The 15148-nt window shown below is 37.7% G+C and overlaps 1 protein-coding gene across 2 annotated transcripts in view; it reads right to left on the bottom strand.

Annotated features, from left to right (window-relative positions):
• The window catches only part of UBE2Q2 (ubiquitin conjugating enzyme E2 Q2), a 52206-nt gene that overhangs the window by 13628 nt on the left and 23430 nt on the right, over nucleotides 1–15148 (bottom strand). The window contains exons 3-6 of one of the 2 annotated variants that reach the window (XM_075713623.1): nucleotides 12649–12753; nucleotides 10920–10976; nucleotides 9086–9226; nucleotides 1460–1544 (exon numbers count right to left, since the gene is read on the bottom strand). In XM_075713623.1, coding sequence (XP_075569738.1) covers nucleotides 1460–1544; nucleotides 9086–9226; nucleotides 10920–10976; nucleotides 12649–12753 — 388 coding nt within the window. The remainder of the gene's footprint in view (nucleotides 1–1459; nucleotides 1545–9085; nucleotides 9227–10919; nucleotides 10977–12648; nucleotides 12754–15148) is intronic. The other variant, XM_075713624.1, reaches the window with a different exon arrangement.

Here is a 15148-nt window from a genome sequence, read left to right as displayed (position 1 = left end):
ACCCAAACCCTCACCTCAAACTACACCTATTATGGGGGCCCCTGGTTGTGCCTCCAGCAGTACCACTATGCGATTAAGCACCACACAGTCTTTATAGTCAAGTAGATTTGTTATACCCAATCTTTGTTCTAACCACAAAAACAAACCCTGAAGATCATACATGGTCAGTAAAGCATCCCTCATGACTTAATACAGATCTATTTCTAGGTTCTTCCTTAGACCCACTAATCCATTCTTTACTGGATAGATAGCAATTAAGGCATACTGGCAAGCACTCAGCTGCAATAAAGCCTAAAAGGAGTAGGCTACATTAGATCAAGACTAGGTTACCTAATCAAACTTATACTTCAGACATTTTACCACTGCCCACAGTACTTCAGCAGATAAAACTATTTACCTAAAGGGTAAATATGGCAAATCAAAACAGGAGCCTACTGGCTCTTCAACTCTGTGTTTTCACAGACAAATTAAAATGCCATAGCCACCAAGTGAGATTTAAGCCCACTAGAAAAACTAGGGGAGAAGTTCAGAAAAGACAGAGCATTAAAGTTCAGACTGACTTTCTAATCGGGCATTCCTCCTGTTCCCATCCTGGCCTGCACCAGGTTCTCATACCTGGCTGCAGTGATGGAGTTTGTCTACTTGGCTGACCTACAGGAATACAACTTGGCTGAAATCTATGCAATTTCTACTTCTTGTATGGTAATGCTCAGACAATTCAATATACTGACTCCTTTGCTGAGCTAGTTTAGATACAGCCCTTATATGGAGCAAATAGAACAGCCAACCACCTACGTACCTAAAGCTAATCAGTGTTCATTATTCAAACAAATTTAAAAGACAAGCTTGTTTTCTATTGTCATTTGTATCCTTATTCCAAGGAATACGTGGAGCTCAGGATCAGATTAACACCATCACAAAATAATAAAAGTAACAGCAGTGTAATTAAGGTTAAATCCTGTATAATAACAAAACCTTCTGCTGTTGAACACAAATCCCTCTACGGCAAGTATATTCTTGTGAGCAGTACTACCCACTGGTAGTAGTCAAAGCTTTTGCTCTATATACCTGGAGAGCTGAATTTTAGGTAGTTCTGAAAACTCAAGAAGTCCCACAGGAGTAATCTTGAGTTGTTCTTTGTAGTCATCCACCCCAAGAGCATTCTCATAGTTACACCAATCCTGTTAACTCTTGTATGAAGCTTTACGTAACAAAAAGGAAGAACATTTTAGAGGCTATGTATGCTGACTACCTTTTCCTCCTCAAATACATACATTATATATAATCTCATTGTATAAAATAGTGTATCTATGTATTTTTATTTCCATACATGTGTGCACACATATACACACATATATACATACATATGACAAGAAAACACAGAAGGATTAGCAGGAAGTATTTGCCAAGAGAATTCTTTTAAAGTGTATTTTAAGAAGGGAAATCTGAAGCATTTTACCTGTTTTATAACTCTGTGATCTATATATATCCCTGAGTTCTTTCATAAGTCGATCTGAAGCCTGAACTGACCCAGAGACTGCACCCTGAAACAAACAAAAAAAGACTCCAAATAAGTGATAAGTAATATTTACATCAGACAGCTTTATTTCCATTACAAAGTTACACTAACTAGAAGGTATTAAGAGCATATTAATTTCTGTATTAGGACTAGGTTTTTAGAAAGTTACACATTCTAGTCAGCAAAGACTACTCAAAAGAAATGAGACACTCCCTCTAAAGCAGCATACCAACATATACTACTACTTAGTATAGGTGATACAAGCTTTTAATCAAGGTACAACAGACATTTTTCTGTAAAGGAGTTTAATCTCTTTGGCATTTTGATTTCCAGGATGGATCCACACTACATTTCTAATAGGGAAATATTTCCTTTTACCTTCTGCTTTTATGCACTGGAAGGAAGAGTAAGAATAATCCTAAGAACAAGCTTCCACACATAAGGTTCTGCTGTTTTCTCAGAAGTATATTTTTATTTGGTTATGAAAAAAACTACAGGAGTTGGGAAGTATCCACTATAGAACACCAGAACACCTACACAGAGGAAGACTGAGGTAAGCAAGCCTTAAAATACCTAATAATTTGTCGTGATTTGTCATAGTTCTTGTGGTTTATGCAACCAGGGCAGAGAGCTCAGTTCTGTATTACTCAGAAAAAAAAAAACAACCCAGAAAAAAAAAAACAAAACCCAGCACCAAACACAAAAAAAGCCCCCACCTAGAATAAAGTTAAGTTCAGCCTCCTACATGAAGTACTGAATGATTAGTTTATGGGTCTGTTTTTCTGCTCCATCTAAAAATGTGAAGAGATTTGTTTCTTCAGTTTCCTTTCAGACACTATGAACATGTACAAACAGATCCTTTTTCGACAGAAGTGTCAGCGAATTATCTCTGGAGGAATCTGAAGCAGCTATGACCATCGTCTAATACTTGAAATGTCATCCCTGTTAGCCTGAAGTCAGCATTGATATTATGTATTCTACAAGATCTTAACTGTAGGATCAAATTATTTCTTAAAAAGGATTAAATATCAGCAATAGTTACTTGATGCTAAAGCCTCCACATACTCCTTTGTCTTCTCTGTTCAGTAGCATCATATAATATGCTGAGCTTCATGCTATAATGTGTAGACTATTCTTTTAGGCTATTCATTTTCATATTCCACTGGATTTAATTATGCAGATTACCAAAATTCCACTAGTTTTTCTTAACGGACCAGTATGAGGAATGAACTTCGTAATTAAATATGCAAATAAAAGGCAACTCCTTTCATCTGACTAAACAAAAGCTACATAAAGACAGGGCTCCAGACAAGTGATTTCTCAGTTTACTAAAGCACCTGCCCATAGAGCAGTATCAGACAAAGAAGGGATTTCTCTTCCTTTAACAGCAAGTGAATGAAGTTTTATGGAAAAAAAAATGGTTGTTTATATACATTATTTGCAGATTACTACTATTTATACCCCCTATTTGCAAATTAGCTGAAAAAGGAAGCATTAAACTTCACAAGTTAACACAACACAACGTTAACCACCATTCTCTAAAATTGCTGTGCAGTCAGACCTCTACTGTGAGCATTAAGGTTGAGGCTCATGAATGTGTTGAGTCTGGAGGAAAGAAACTTCGTGGAGAAGTGTCAAGATTTTGGCTTTCTTCTGTGCAGAGCTGTGCAACATCCTTGCCTCATCTGCTGTATTGCTTACCGAAGGAAGGAATTTTCTTACATTTTTCACAGAATATCAACCTCTAAATACAGGCAATTTAAAAATGACTTAGGTTCTCAAAGACATCCTGTGAAAAACTAGTTTCCTCATTGCATCTTTATTTCCATCAAATTAAGCCACTGAATTTCTGTACATAATGTTGGAAACTCACCTTTGCATATGAAAATTTAAGTATCCTCTGCACTGTAGTAATTTAAAAACCAAATTTTAACACACCCACATACTCCTGAGTGCCATTGTAACTGCTGATAAACTGAAGTGGTATTTAAAAAGAAGAAAGGTTAATTTTAGTGTGTGTAAGCTAGCCTCAGTAGACTTTGTCTACAACAGTGTTCTTCACCCTTTTTTCCTAGGAGTTTCTAGTTGAGCTGCCCACTCCTTATACAGCAGTATTAAATATAGTTAGATTTGCTACTCTAGAGAATCAATAGACTGCAAACCAGTAATCTGTGATCAAGAGAAAGGGGCTAGCAAGCTTAACCTAAGAAGTTTAGCACAGGAGCTTCCTTTACATGTTCTGAAATACCCTTGGAGGAAGTTGAAGAGAAGCCTGCAGAGATTAACTGCTATACCTGATGGTAACCTTAATGCCAAACACTACTGCTTTGAAACACAGTCTTCAGTCTGGTGTCACTTTGGGGTTTTTGTCACTACTGTTAAAGTGCAGTTTAGAAGACAGCACTACTTCCATCACACCATTGCATGATATAGTAGAGCAGTGAGTTCAGTTTTGACTGTAATGGCACTAAAATTAAAAACTTTTAACTTTCAGTAACTCACTATATGCAAGTTATAATTTCAAAGACTGAATGCAGATATAAATAACTGAGTATCCTTCTGGAAAAGTAGGACTTACCACTCCAAGGGAGATAAAGCTCCTATTTCTCCAGTTGTGAGATCAAGACTTATAGTCGCAACTGCCTTAGAAATAACTAGTCAATCATGGGATCTGACAGATATCTGTCATATGGGGTTGATGCCAAGAGCAGAAAGGCATAGATATTTGATCTGTAAACTGAAGAAGTTAAGATCTGCCAGACCAGCCCCAAGTGACTTTTTTCCTATTAAGTAATCAAATAGGCACAAAAAGTCTCACTTGATCATCCTCTCCTTTACAAGCATATACTCGTGGTTCTCCAGAATGACAAGCAGGTAAGCTGGAGAAATCCCTGCTACAGGAGGTAAACATTTATGTGGGCAACATGTCATTTGCAACTCGGCAAATAACAGAAACGCCTGGTGCAGGAATTCCCAGAGCCAGAAGTGTTGGACATGAAAAATATTCATGAGATGCATCACTACAAGACTGTCCTGTTCTCAAACTCTTCCCCTTAAGGATGTGCTTCTGCCACTATCAGAAACACGAAACTTTGGTCCAAGTTAGTGTAGGCATTATATTTTTCAGAAGTGTTTCTATCCTTAATTAGTATTTTAGTGTGAAAATATAAATTTGAGTAAAATACTTTACAGAACAGTTAAGCAACTTCTAAGAAAACTTAGAAAACGAGGTCTTCAGAACTTCTGCATTTGCAAGTTGGCAGGGCACACCTAACCGTGCAGAAATCAGCACAGCACATGCCACTGCCCTAGCTGTCTGCTGCACTGAGTCTCCAGATATGAGGTTTTGCAGCCTCAGCTTTTCTCCTTTGGATATTTTCTTTTCCCCTTCCAGACCTCAAAACACAACCACAGTCTGCTCCTTAAATGAGTTATCTGAGGTAGGAGGTGCAGTTCACTGCAGTTTTAAATCCAAAGACCAGACCGCCCATTTTCTGTCTGATCAGAAAAATAGCATCACACATCAGAACAGTACAGTAAATCACCTCACTCACAATACATTTCAGATAATTCGGCCACAAGAGTGAAAATTACCTGTTAAAACAAAACACAAAAATTGGAAACTTCTCCAAGATAATAAAATAAAATCTAAAGTGACCCCAAAAGTGCTAAAGATTACAAGTTTGCTCTATTGTCACTGAACTTTCTCAGTATTTGTGCAGAAGTACATTCATTCCTGGAAGTTCAAGTAGATTCATACTTACTTCAAGAATTAGACTGAAAATGGAAATGACACCTTAAACTTCAGAAAATCTGAAGATCAAAGTGGAGACATTTGAGACATCTGAAGGATGGTGCATAAACGCCTCAGTAGGAAATGGAAAAAGCTAATAGCATTATCTAAATAAGAAAAGCATTAATCTCTAAAATGACTATGTGGGAAGAGACCTGCGAAAAGCAAGCAGCAGCAAGTTGTTAAATATTTGAAGTTAATGATTCCAGTTCAAAGACCTTTTTTTATTCCCAGTAAGCAAGTGGTTCTTTAAAGTTATTACAATGTTAAGAGGGAGATTAATTCTTGCTCCAAGTTACATACCGTACCACAAGCCAAATTTAAGTTTATTTCCTGATGCTGGCAAGAAGAATAGGATTAGGGATACTGCTGAGGAAGAGAGCTAGTTTACAAAATTAGTAGATATGTACTCTTAACTTGTATAAAACACACAAACCCTAAAAACTCCCATGACAAAAGTCTTGAGCAGCAGGAAGATGTCTTTAACCTGTTAAGAATAGGCGAGAATGGGACTGCATGCACTCCTTTCTTATGGAAAAACTTTCAGCACGATCCACAACTTCAACGTGCAGATCAGCCAAAGGGAGAGAGGATGACCCATGGATTTGGGCCAAAGTACATGTAAAGAAACTGAAGCGTCTTCTGGTTGCACTGGGCACTAGTCAAAGCCCTACATTAGGCTTCACGTTCCCTCTTCCAACAAAAAGCACATAAATGGCATGGCTTTGTTTTACTTTCCTCTGCTGAGGAAACAAAGTATACCAAAAGAACTGTGTAGTTTGTGTGAAAACCAGACTATGCTTAGCCACTACATTGAAGTTTGTGAAACTCATACTGTCCTTTAAGAAAACCCACTGTGAAGGGCTGTACAGATTTAAATTTTGCTTTATGTTACGGTACTGAGCAAACTTCTGCGATCTTAGAGCACATTTAACACGTTCTGTTAGCAGTTCCATGTTTTGGCAGCATAAAGGGGCATTTAAGTGCTACTAGGTTAGCGCTTTCCTAGGTCAGTAGTGCAGCTATAGTTTTCAGCTCTCAAGCACTTAAGAGTAAACTCTCGCAAGTCCTTTGAGAAATTACTTAAGCAGCACAGCTATTTCTGGTGACCCACAAAAATACCACGGTTCCTCAGCAGCAGCTGAATACCCTGTTCCCTGTACTCAGCTGACCTTGTTTATGCACCAGCATCAACGAGAGTGTCTTGGCATGAGAAACAGCTATTATATAAGCTGAATCTGCTGTTGTCAAACAAAAAACCAGCAGTGTTCATTTCAGCTCTGCTAGATGTGAAGGGAAAAAGCAAAAGGAAAGGCAATATTTGCCAAATGGGAAAGAACAGCCAGCAGAAGAAAATCTGCAGTTTTAAGAGGCCTTCCACACCAAGGAAGGATGTTGACACTACAGAAACCTTTTTTCAGTTCTACCAAATTTTTAGATTACAGTAAAGTAGACCATGTATTTCAGGCTGCAAGAGGATTTATTGATTTATTTTATTTAACAATTAAGGAGTCTTTACCATTAGGTCCAAGTTATAAATACAGAAATACACAGAATCTCAATAGGCATCTTCTCAAACTCTAAACAAACAGTTAAGTTTAAACAATACCAGTAAGTGACCACTGTTTTTATGGTTAGTCAAGTCTTAAAACAGGCTTCACGATACAGCAAAAGCAGTTTGGCACCTTACATTTACCTGCTTTTAAATACCGAAATGCTGATCAGGTTTCGGGGTTTTTTTGGTTTGGCTTTGTTTGTTTTGGGGTTTTGGGGGGTTTGTTTGTTTTTTTTTTAAAGGCATGATCATTACTGTACACTTTCCTTCAGACAACCTGATAGGTAACTATTGAATTCATACACAAATCAAAGAGCAGTCTCCTCTAGCCACCTATCTCATGCTGCCTACTTCAGCAGAACATATGTCTAAGGTATTTTTGACAGGTTTGCAGTCAAGTCATATTAGAACAGCACTAGGACAGGAACAGAAGACTTGTAGTTGAAGAACTCTGACAGAAGCATTTCTATTTTATTTCCTTTGCAAAGAAGATGGCTACAAACTGAATCTCCTTTCCGTGTTAAAGTGTCAGTAACAAAGAGAAAGAAGGTTTTTTCTAAACTAGATAAAGTTATTTAGGGCCAGTAATTCATGACAAGAAATAGTCAAGATCCTGCTAACTAAAGGAACCTTTTCCCTCAATTCTTATGATAACTAGATCTATCAGGAGTGCATCCAATATTTAAAGTGGATTGTTTTGGCTAGTGCTAGCACTTTGAATGTATATAGCTCTCACTACAAATCACAAGAGGTTTACAACAGCAATTCTCTTGAATCTAATATAATTTTTAAGTGCAATTTAGGCTTTTTAGAAAATATGTACTGGAAAAATCACCAAGTATAAGAACTAGAACAAAGCTGACTCCTTGGGTGAAAATCCAGGTGTTCCCTACATACCAATCCTGAATCTTATTCCTCCCCTAAATACTTACAGGTCCCTCCCCTGTACGTAACTATTGCTCACATCCTCAACTATTAGCTTAATGAGAAATAGCACATCTTGTGTCTGGACATGATCTACATGTCTGCTGACTTGCCAAACAGCATATAAAAACTTATGAGCTCACACAGTAGAGGACACCAATTTAAGCACCTTCTTTCTGTACAGGTGACTTATGAGTATTTTAGAACCCTTACCTTTGGTTGAAATTGGTCATGAACAGAAGTATTGAATTTCATGCATTACACATTTTAAGCCTCGATGAAACAAAAGGTTTGATTTCTTTGGAAGCCAGGCTAAGTAAAATTAAGGTTGTATGACACCATCGTTCCTTCCTACATGCACCTTTAAGATGTAGAAGCTTCTCTGGAACTTGGCACTTGTGACAAAACATTTCTAAGCCTCAGGAGAACAAACAGTTTTTTGACAACTGCCTGCTGGCAGGATCACTCAGAAAACTGTGATAATAAAGCTGCAGAGCTGCTGAAGGCCCCTTGCTTTATGTCTGGCAAAAAAACCCCCCACCCTTCAGTAATTTCAAAATGGCATAGATATTACTGAAAAACAAACTCATGCATAAAATGGATTTAAAGCACAAATTCCTAGGTTTACTAAGTATGTTAAGTCACCCATGACTTTTAATGCAGTCAGTTTTATATAAGGCTTTATTTGTTATTTTAATAAGGGCTCAGCAACAAAAGTCATGCTTACAACCTAGATGATTTCTGCTGATTCTGCAAGGAGGACTATTGTTTGTAACAAAGGCATCAAGCAAAAGACAGAGGGACAACCAAATAGATACCTCTGGAAATTAGACGACCAGTTAGATATCATTAAGAAGTGTGAAACCTGGGTTTACATGTAAGAGCTGACTCTAGTGAAAAGCTAAAAGATACTTCTTCATCCAAAATGCCAAGAACACCCCAACCCAGTTAGACAAAAGAAACTGTAATAGCATTCTCCCAGGCTGAATGAGAGTGCTTTGAAGTAGTTTTTGTGCTTCTGTGGGATGTGGACTGACAACTAACTTCCTGTGCCAAAGATTTTGATAATAGATGAGTACATTTACTAAATGACCTTGGAATTCTAGCTGGCCTATTCAAACTTCTCCAAAAAGAGCTATTTAGGTCCCATAACTTGAGACATTTGTCCTATATATGCTGGAAGTCAGCTACAGGTTAATTTATGCCTAGGTGCGTAACAGTAGGCTTTATTGGCTGAAAACCATTGCTATTTCAAGGCCAGAAACATTGCAAAGAACAGAAATCATTAACTCACATTTAAGTGATCTTGCCTTTGATTTTTTCTGATCTTTTCTAAGATTGCAAGGTTCTCTTTTTCAATGCCTTCATCCTCAGATTTCTTCCCATCAACTGGTTCCTCCTCCTTCATATCATAGTGATCCAGATCTTCAATGTCCTACAGGATAGAGAAAAATTCACTGTAAATAACTTAACTATGCTCTTCGTTCAACAAAACCATCTCCAAGGGCATTTAGGGATACAGTCACATACTGCACAGCACTAAGTATTAGTGATTGTTGGATGTTATTTCTATTTTGCTCTAACTTTACTCTCTCAGCCAACAGTATTCACTGGAAGCGTAGGGAGCCTTCACAATACAAACAAGACCCAAATTCACAACATGTTTCTGGTCACAGAAACAAGCGCAATAAAACGTCTGCAAGAAGTTAAGATTGTAGTGAATTAGCCCATTAAAGTAGGTAGGAAACGGGAAGTTAAGCTATTTTGAACAGGGCTTGAGAATCCAAAAGTACCAAAAGTTAGGGTGTCTCCAAGATGTTTCTAAAAGCAGACTCTTTTTTCAATTACAATCCTAGCTATATTACACTTCTGGCAAACAATGATTAACATATCTGGCAGGGCTACAGCAACCCTTCAAGAAAGTTAAATATTCGAAAGCTACATGTACTTTATTCAAGGTGAACATTTCAGCTGAAGATTAGATGCAGCATTAGGATATGAGATAAAATCATGTGGTCAGGTATCCTGATCACACGAGCCAACATTTCAGTTCTGAGTTCTAGACTAAGACACTGAAAAATCTTTCACTCTGTATTCCGAGTTGGGGTTACCCTGTTGCAGAGGAGCACTCTGAACTTAAGACCACTGCCTGTAAGGCAATTCAAGTGCTATTTGTGGAGAGGAGGAGAAGGATGCAAATACCTCAAGATGAAAAAGGAAGCACTACAGCAGCCACACCAGCAAGCTGTGAGTACACAACTGTCAGATATGCTCCAATGTGCAGTGCTCCACTACACCTGTGGCTACTCTTTACGCACCATCTGTTTGCATGGCAGGAAAACCTGGCCATAAATGCAAATTCAAAGATGTCTTACATAGTAAGAAATAGTAAGAAGGAAGACCTTCTATTCAAAGAATGAGTTATTCATTCTTACTACACACCTTCTTCATTAAAAATCTAAATCTGAAGTAGTCAGAACACTCCCCCTATAATAAGGCTATTTATAGTGGTTTAAAAAGCAAGCACTTTTGAGCTATTCTAACATGTTGTAGAAGAAATTGCAAGGGGTGGTTCTCACACAGTAAAAAGCTTATTAAAAGGAGCACCATGTTGCCAGACAGTGATATAAACCCCTTAAAGTTTAGCATGTCTGTTTCGGATGTCCTTCCATTTCCTTCCATGTATTATAGTTAAGAACTAGCTCACCTGTTTAATAAATCAGCAAACTTATTTACTCTTAGCCAGCCTGCTTCAATTTGGGAGGCACTTTCAACTGTATCAAAGCCGGTTCATATGCTGCTTGAAATAGGAGTTAAGTATGCAAACTTACTGATTTGGCATACAATGTTATATATTGTTTGACCAAAGCACAAACAGATGTCTAATTCTCTGTATCCAAGTACCTCACAGCTGAGATCTAGGTTTAAGAAGAAAATTTCAGTAGTTTTGGGGGTTGAAGTGAAAGCTGACATTAAGGTAAACGTCCAAAATTTTAATTATCTTTTCTGTAAAATACAATCTTTAGTACTAGAGTTCAACAGTTTGGCTTAATAATTAGCCAGCCAATGCAGAGCAAAATGCCAGAATTCTACCAGATTAGGATAACAAATCTCACATATACACATACTTCACCCATATCTTCTTCTTCTTCCTCCTCTGATGTAACTTCTTCTGTTGTTCCATTCTGCAATACAACAATGAGGTTTCTGCATAAATTGCACATATGTTCCTTTCTTTCAAAAACAGGAAGTCTACTATCAAAGAGAAAGCAGCATGTACAAAAGTTACACTTATCAAGGTCTGCAAAGGACTGAAGTTTAATCCAAAAGATATACAAAAATCCTTTCCTGGAGTATGACAGTGAAGGGAGTTTTGCATGAAGCAAAGATAAACTGAATGTCACAATTAATTTCACATTTAAGTTCTAAGTGGAAACTTAAGATTCAGATAAGAATATCCTATTCTGAGACAGTGACAAATGCAATAACAAGTCAAGTGGGCTATAACTCATGATCTCTCAACCATGAAATCAGATCATGGCTCTGACTAGAATCCATATACATGTTACACCTCTAAAATGAAAAAACCCAACAACCTTTAGACCTCTAAAACATTAATGGATTTTTGTCTCACTACCTAGAACTTCTATGCAACAGCTACTATCATCATATAGCCATTGTTATTAGATTATTTGATAAAATACAAAAACAATACATTGAATTCATTTTTCATGGCTTTCCATTTCAGGATACCACTTCAAGCTCAGGAAGTTTGAGCTGCAGAAATACTCAGGAGCATTGTGATATGCTTGTCCTCTGCTTAATCTTCCTCTGGCAAAGAAGGAATGCCACTGTTGTAGACAATGCAGGGGACTAGATGCATCTTTGGTCTGACTTACTAAGGCCACTCTTATTTAACTCTGAAATTATCTGACATTTCTGGCTAAGAAACCTTCCATGAGTTTGTTTTTGAGTTTCAGAGCATAAGCAAGACTCTTCAACAAAGCTACTTCCTAATATTACAGGCCTATTGCTTTACAGTTGCACTGCTATGTGGGTGGCTGAGAGAAAAGACCTATAGGATTACAATTTGGCACATGAACAAAATTAAGCAAGTTATTTGTCATTACTATAGTACTGTCACCACAGGAAAACCATCTGTTACACTACAGGAGTTTTTAGAAATCATGTCATCTGAACATGTATAAGCAAAAGACGGTATCATAATCTTATTAAAAATATAAAAAAGAACAGCTACTGTCAGTTACCAATTCTGTTTTCAGCACAACACAAAACATTTTAGTTAACCAGAACATTTCACAGCCCTTCACAACTCTTAATTTGTCAAGAGCCCAAAAAGTAAACAAGGCACCTCAGATACTCCCTACCCAAAGTAGCATATGGTCTTGATATCCCATGCCTCTGCAAGGGATTGAAGAGGAAGGAAAACATCAATAGTAGTTCATCCAAGTGCACACTGTAGAACACAGTCTTCAGAAAAAGCAGACAGTGCTTAATCACATTTACATTTCAGAAAAAAGTAAATCTGGGAAGCACTAGGAATGCACAGCGATTGACTTGAACAGTACTTAGGAGGGAATTAAACTGACAGCACTGGTATCACATACACACCTTTTAATGACACAGAAACTCCAAAGGAATTGTGTAATATTATCACACCACTATTAAATGGATTCTGCAAATAAAATTCAAATTGAGGACATCATAAAGCAACAGTGCTTCATATCTTGGTTCTGGCTTACACAAGGTTTAATTGTTCCCACCATCTTATTTCTTGGAGTTGAAAAAACAACTCCTTCATTGCCATAAGGAGGTGTCCACAGCTTTTTCATTTACCTGTCCAGCTGGTAATGGCTGATCTAACATTTCAACATCTGGATGCTGAGGAAGATTATATAACCTACAGAGGTCACATATTAATCTCTTCAGCTGTTGAAGAAGCTATAAAAAAGAAAACACAGAAACAGCTATTTAAACCAAAGCACAGAACAATATATTTTAAGTTTTCTTCACCTGTTGGTACTGAACTTTCAGTCAGTATCCAGCATTTAAATCTGCATGCACTGGAATAAAGTTTAAAGACCCCTCTTTTTCTCTGTAGTCATTGTAATAAAATCCCCACGATGGGAAACCAAGGACATGGCAAGTTAAAGGCCGCTCCCATTCATCTCCTCATGTCAAGTGAAGAAAGTCATGAGCAAAAGAATAATCTGCTCTGGTAGCATCATCCACTCCAAGTATAGGTGTCCCAGCCACAAATCACTAGGGAATAATCAAATGGTCATATTCCATGAGACAAGATGGTCCATTCCAGTTTCCTAGGTTAAAGAACCATGACTTCCAAAAAACCAAGGATGAACAGTCCGATTTTCCACATCCTCAATCCCTTTCTAGGGCACACCAGTGAGGCACCAGAAGCAAGACAAACACTGTACAAGGCATAGAAACTAGCCAAGCTCTGAGCTAGAGCCCAAGTAGTCTGCTTGCTGTATCTTGTATTAGGTTGAGGCACAATCTGTTAATATCACTGATTTCTGTTTCCAACTTTGTGTTACATTGACTGTGTTCCATTAACTGCAAAATATGGAACACCTTTCGCTCACTGTAATGCTATCCCGGAAAAAAAAAAAATACTTCTGCAGAAATAGAGAAACATTAAGTTTGCTTCTTGATCACCATGCTAATTAAGTAGATTTCCATAGCTGTTAACTTTCTCCAGGCAGACTCGGATTCCTAGTTATAGGCCAAGACCATAAAAGACTGTACTACTGCATTACCTAACTTTTCAAGGTCTTTGCATAGCTATGTAAGAAAAATAAAGAAAGGACTGCAGAATACGTTTGCTAAATGGTCAACATTTCATTATTTGCAGAATAATACCCTAGATGAAGCTTGCAAAAATTATACATTCATTTATGGACTTTTCTTCCAGATACCAAAGGGAGTTCATCTTGCCACTTGTAGAAGTCAGTGTGCAAGACAGGCATTTCTGTATGCATATCCTTCAGCACTACTAGTAGTTACACTTAGAGCAGCCATTCCCACTTCCCCTAAGTATCTCTCCATAAAGGAGGGAGACTCAGGCAATGTGGCCTCACCCAAGGTACAGCATAGACTGTATTATCCTGAAAGAATGATACCTCTACAACATGATTTGGTGTTTGTATACTGTATTTCTTAAAATATACAATAAATTAAGGTATCTAAGAAAAAACTAGTCACTCCAAAATATTCTACATGTCTAAAGCCTGGCTATTGGCCAGTTTAAATGCTCTTACCTTACCCTACTGCAAGTGAGAATTCAGCCTCTCCAGGGCTAAAAACTCATTTCCAAGCCCAAGTCACTAGCAGTGAGATAAGCAAATGTTGCCCTTCTGCTATCTGAAAGCTTCAGTGCTTTTTCCTTCTCCAATAGAATTCAATGTTCCTGTTTAATAGGAATGTTACTTATTCATCGGAGGCCATGAACTGACATACCAGCCTGCATTACAAGAATTATGACATTGTCTCCTATCATACCACATTTGCTGTTTCTGCATCATTCATGACAGCCATCCTTAACTCAAAAATAAAGCAGATAACACCAAAAGAACTGGTGTATCAGCAACACATTTTTTGTTAGTATATACGTGAGATGTGATAGTTTATATTGCCAGAAGCTTTCTGTAATAATCACATTTCTCATCAGCGTTAAGATTCTACACCTGCTTGAAACTTCCTGGGTGTCTGAAACATCAGGAAATCTTTCAGCAGACAAAAAGCAAGTTAATCAATCAAAAAGTTAGTTGGTGGATAGAACCACAGGTCTTAGAACTATTATTCTCAGTATGTGCAAGATGCTTAAAGTTGCACTGCTACACATTTTGCTCAGAAAATTTTTCTCTGCACCAACAACACTGCCTCATGGAGAGTTGGAGCATAAACTATAAAATTTCAGGAACTGTAATTTTTCTCATGTAGCTATGTAGAGCTAGGCAAGCCATTAATTTGTTTACATCCGTTGTGAAGCATACAAAAAAATACAGATGGTGGGGGAAGAATACCACCACTGGCATTTGGCTGGTCCAAAGCTTGGAAAGCAGTTGAACACAATAGTAACTGTATCTCTACAGAAAGGGACAGTAAGGGCTGGGAAAAGAGTTAACTGCTTCCTGCCCTGCTTCCTCCACTCCCCATTCTCTTGAATTGAAATTCAGAAGGAATCTTTGCAGACAGGACCTAACATATTGTAAGCTTCTCTTGCTTCCTTCTGAACACAGCACCACTGCAAGGTACACGAGCACTCTCAAAGCCACAAACTGCTAGCACAACCTGGCCTAAATTACACAGTGGCTGG

The sequence above is a fragment of the Pelecanus crispus genome, chromosome 7 (genome assembly GCF_030463565.1).
Source record: "Pelecanus crispus isolate bPelCri1 chromosome 7, bPelCri1.pri, whole genome shotgun sequence".
In the NCBI taxonomy this organism is placed as follows: Eukaryota; Metazoa; Chordata; class Aves; order Pelecaniformes; family Pelecanidae; genus Pelecanus; species Pelecanus crispus.
This window is presented reverse-complemented; position numbering and strand designations above follow the sequence as displayed.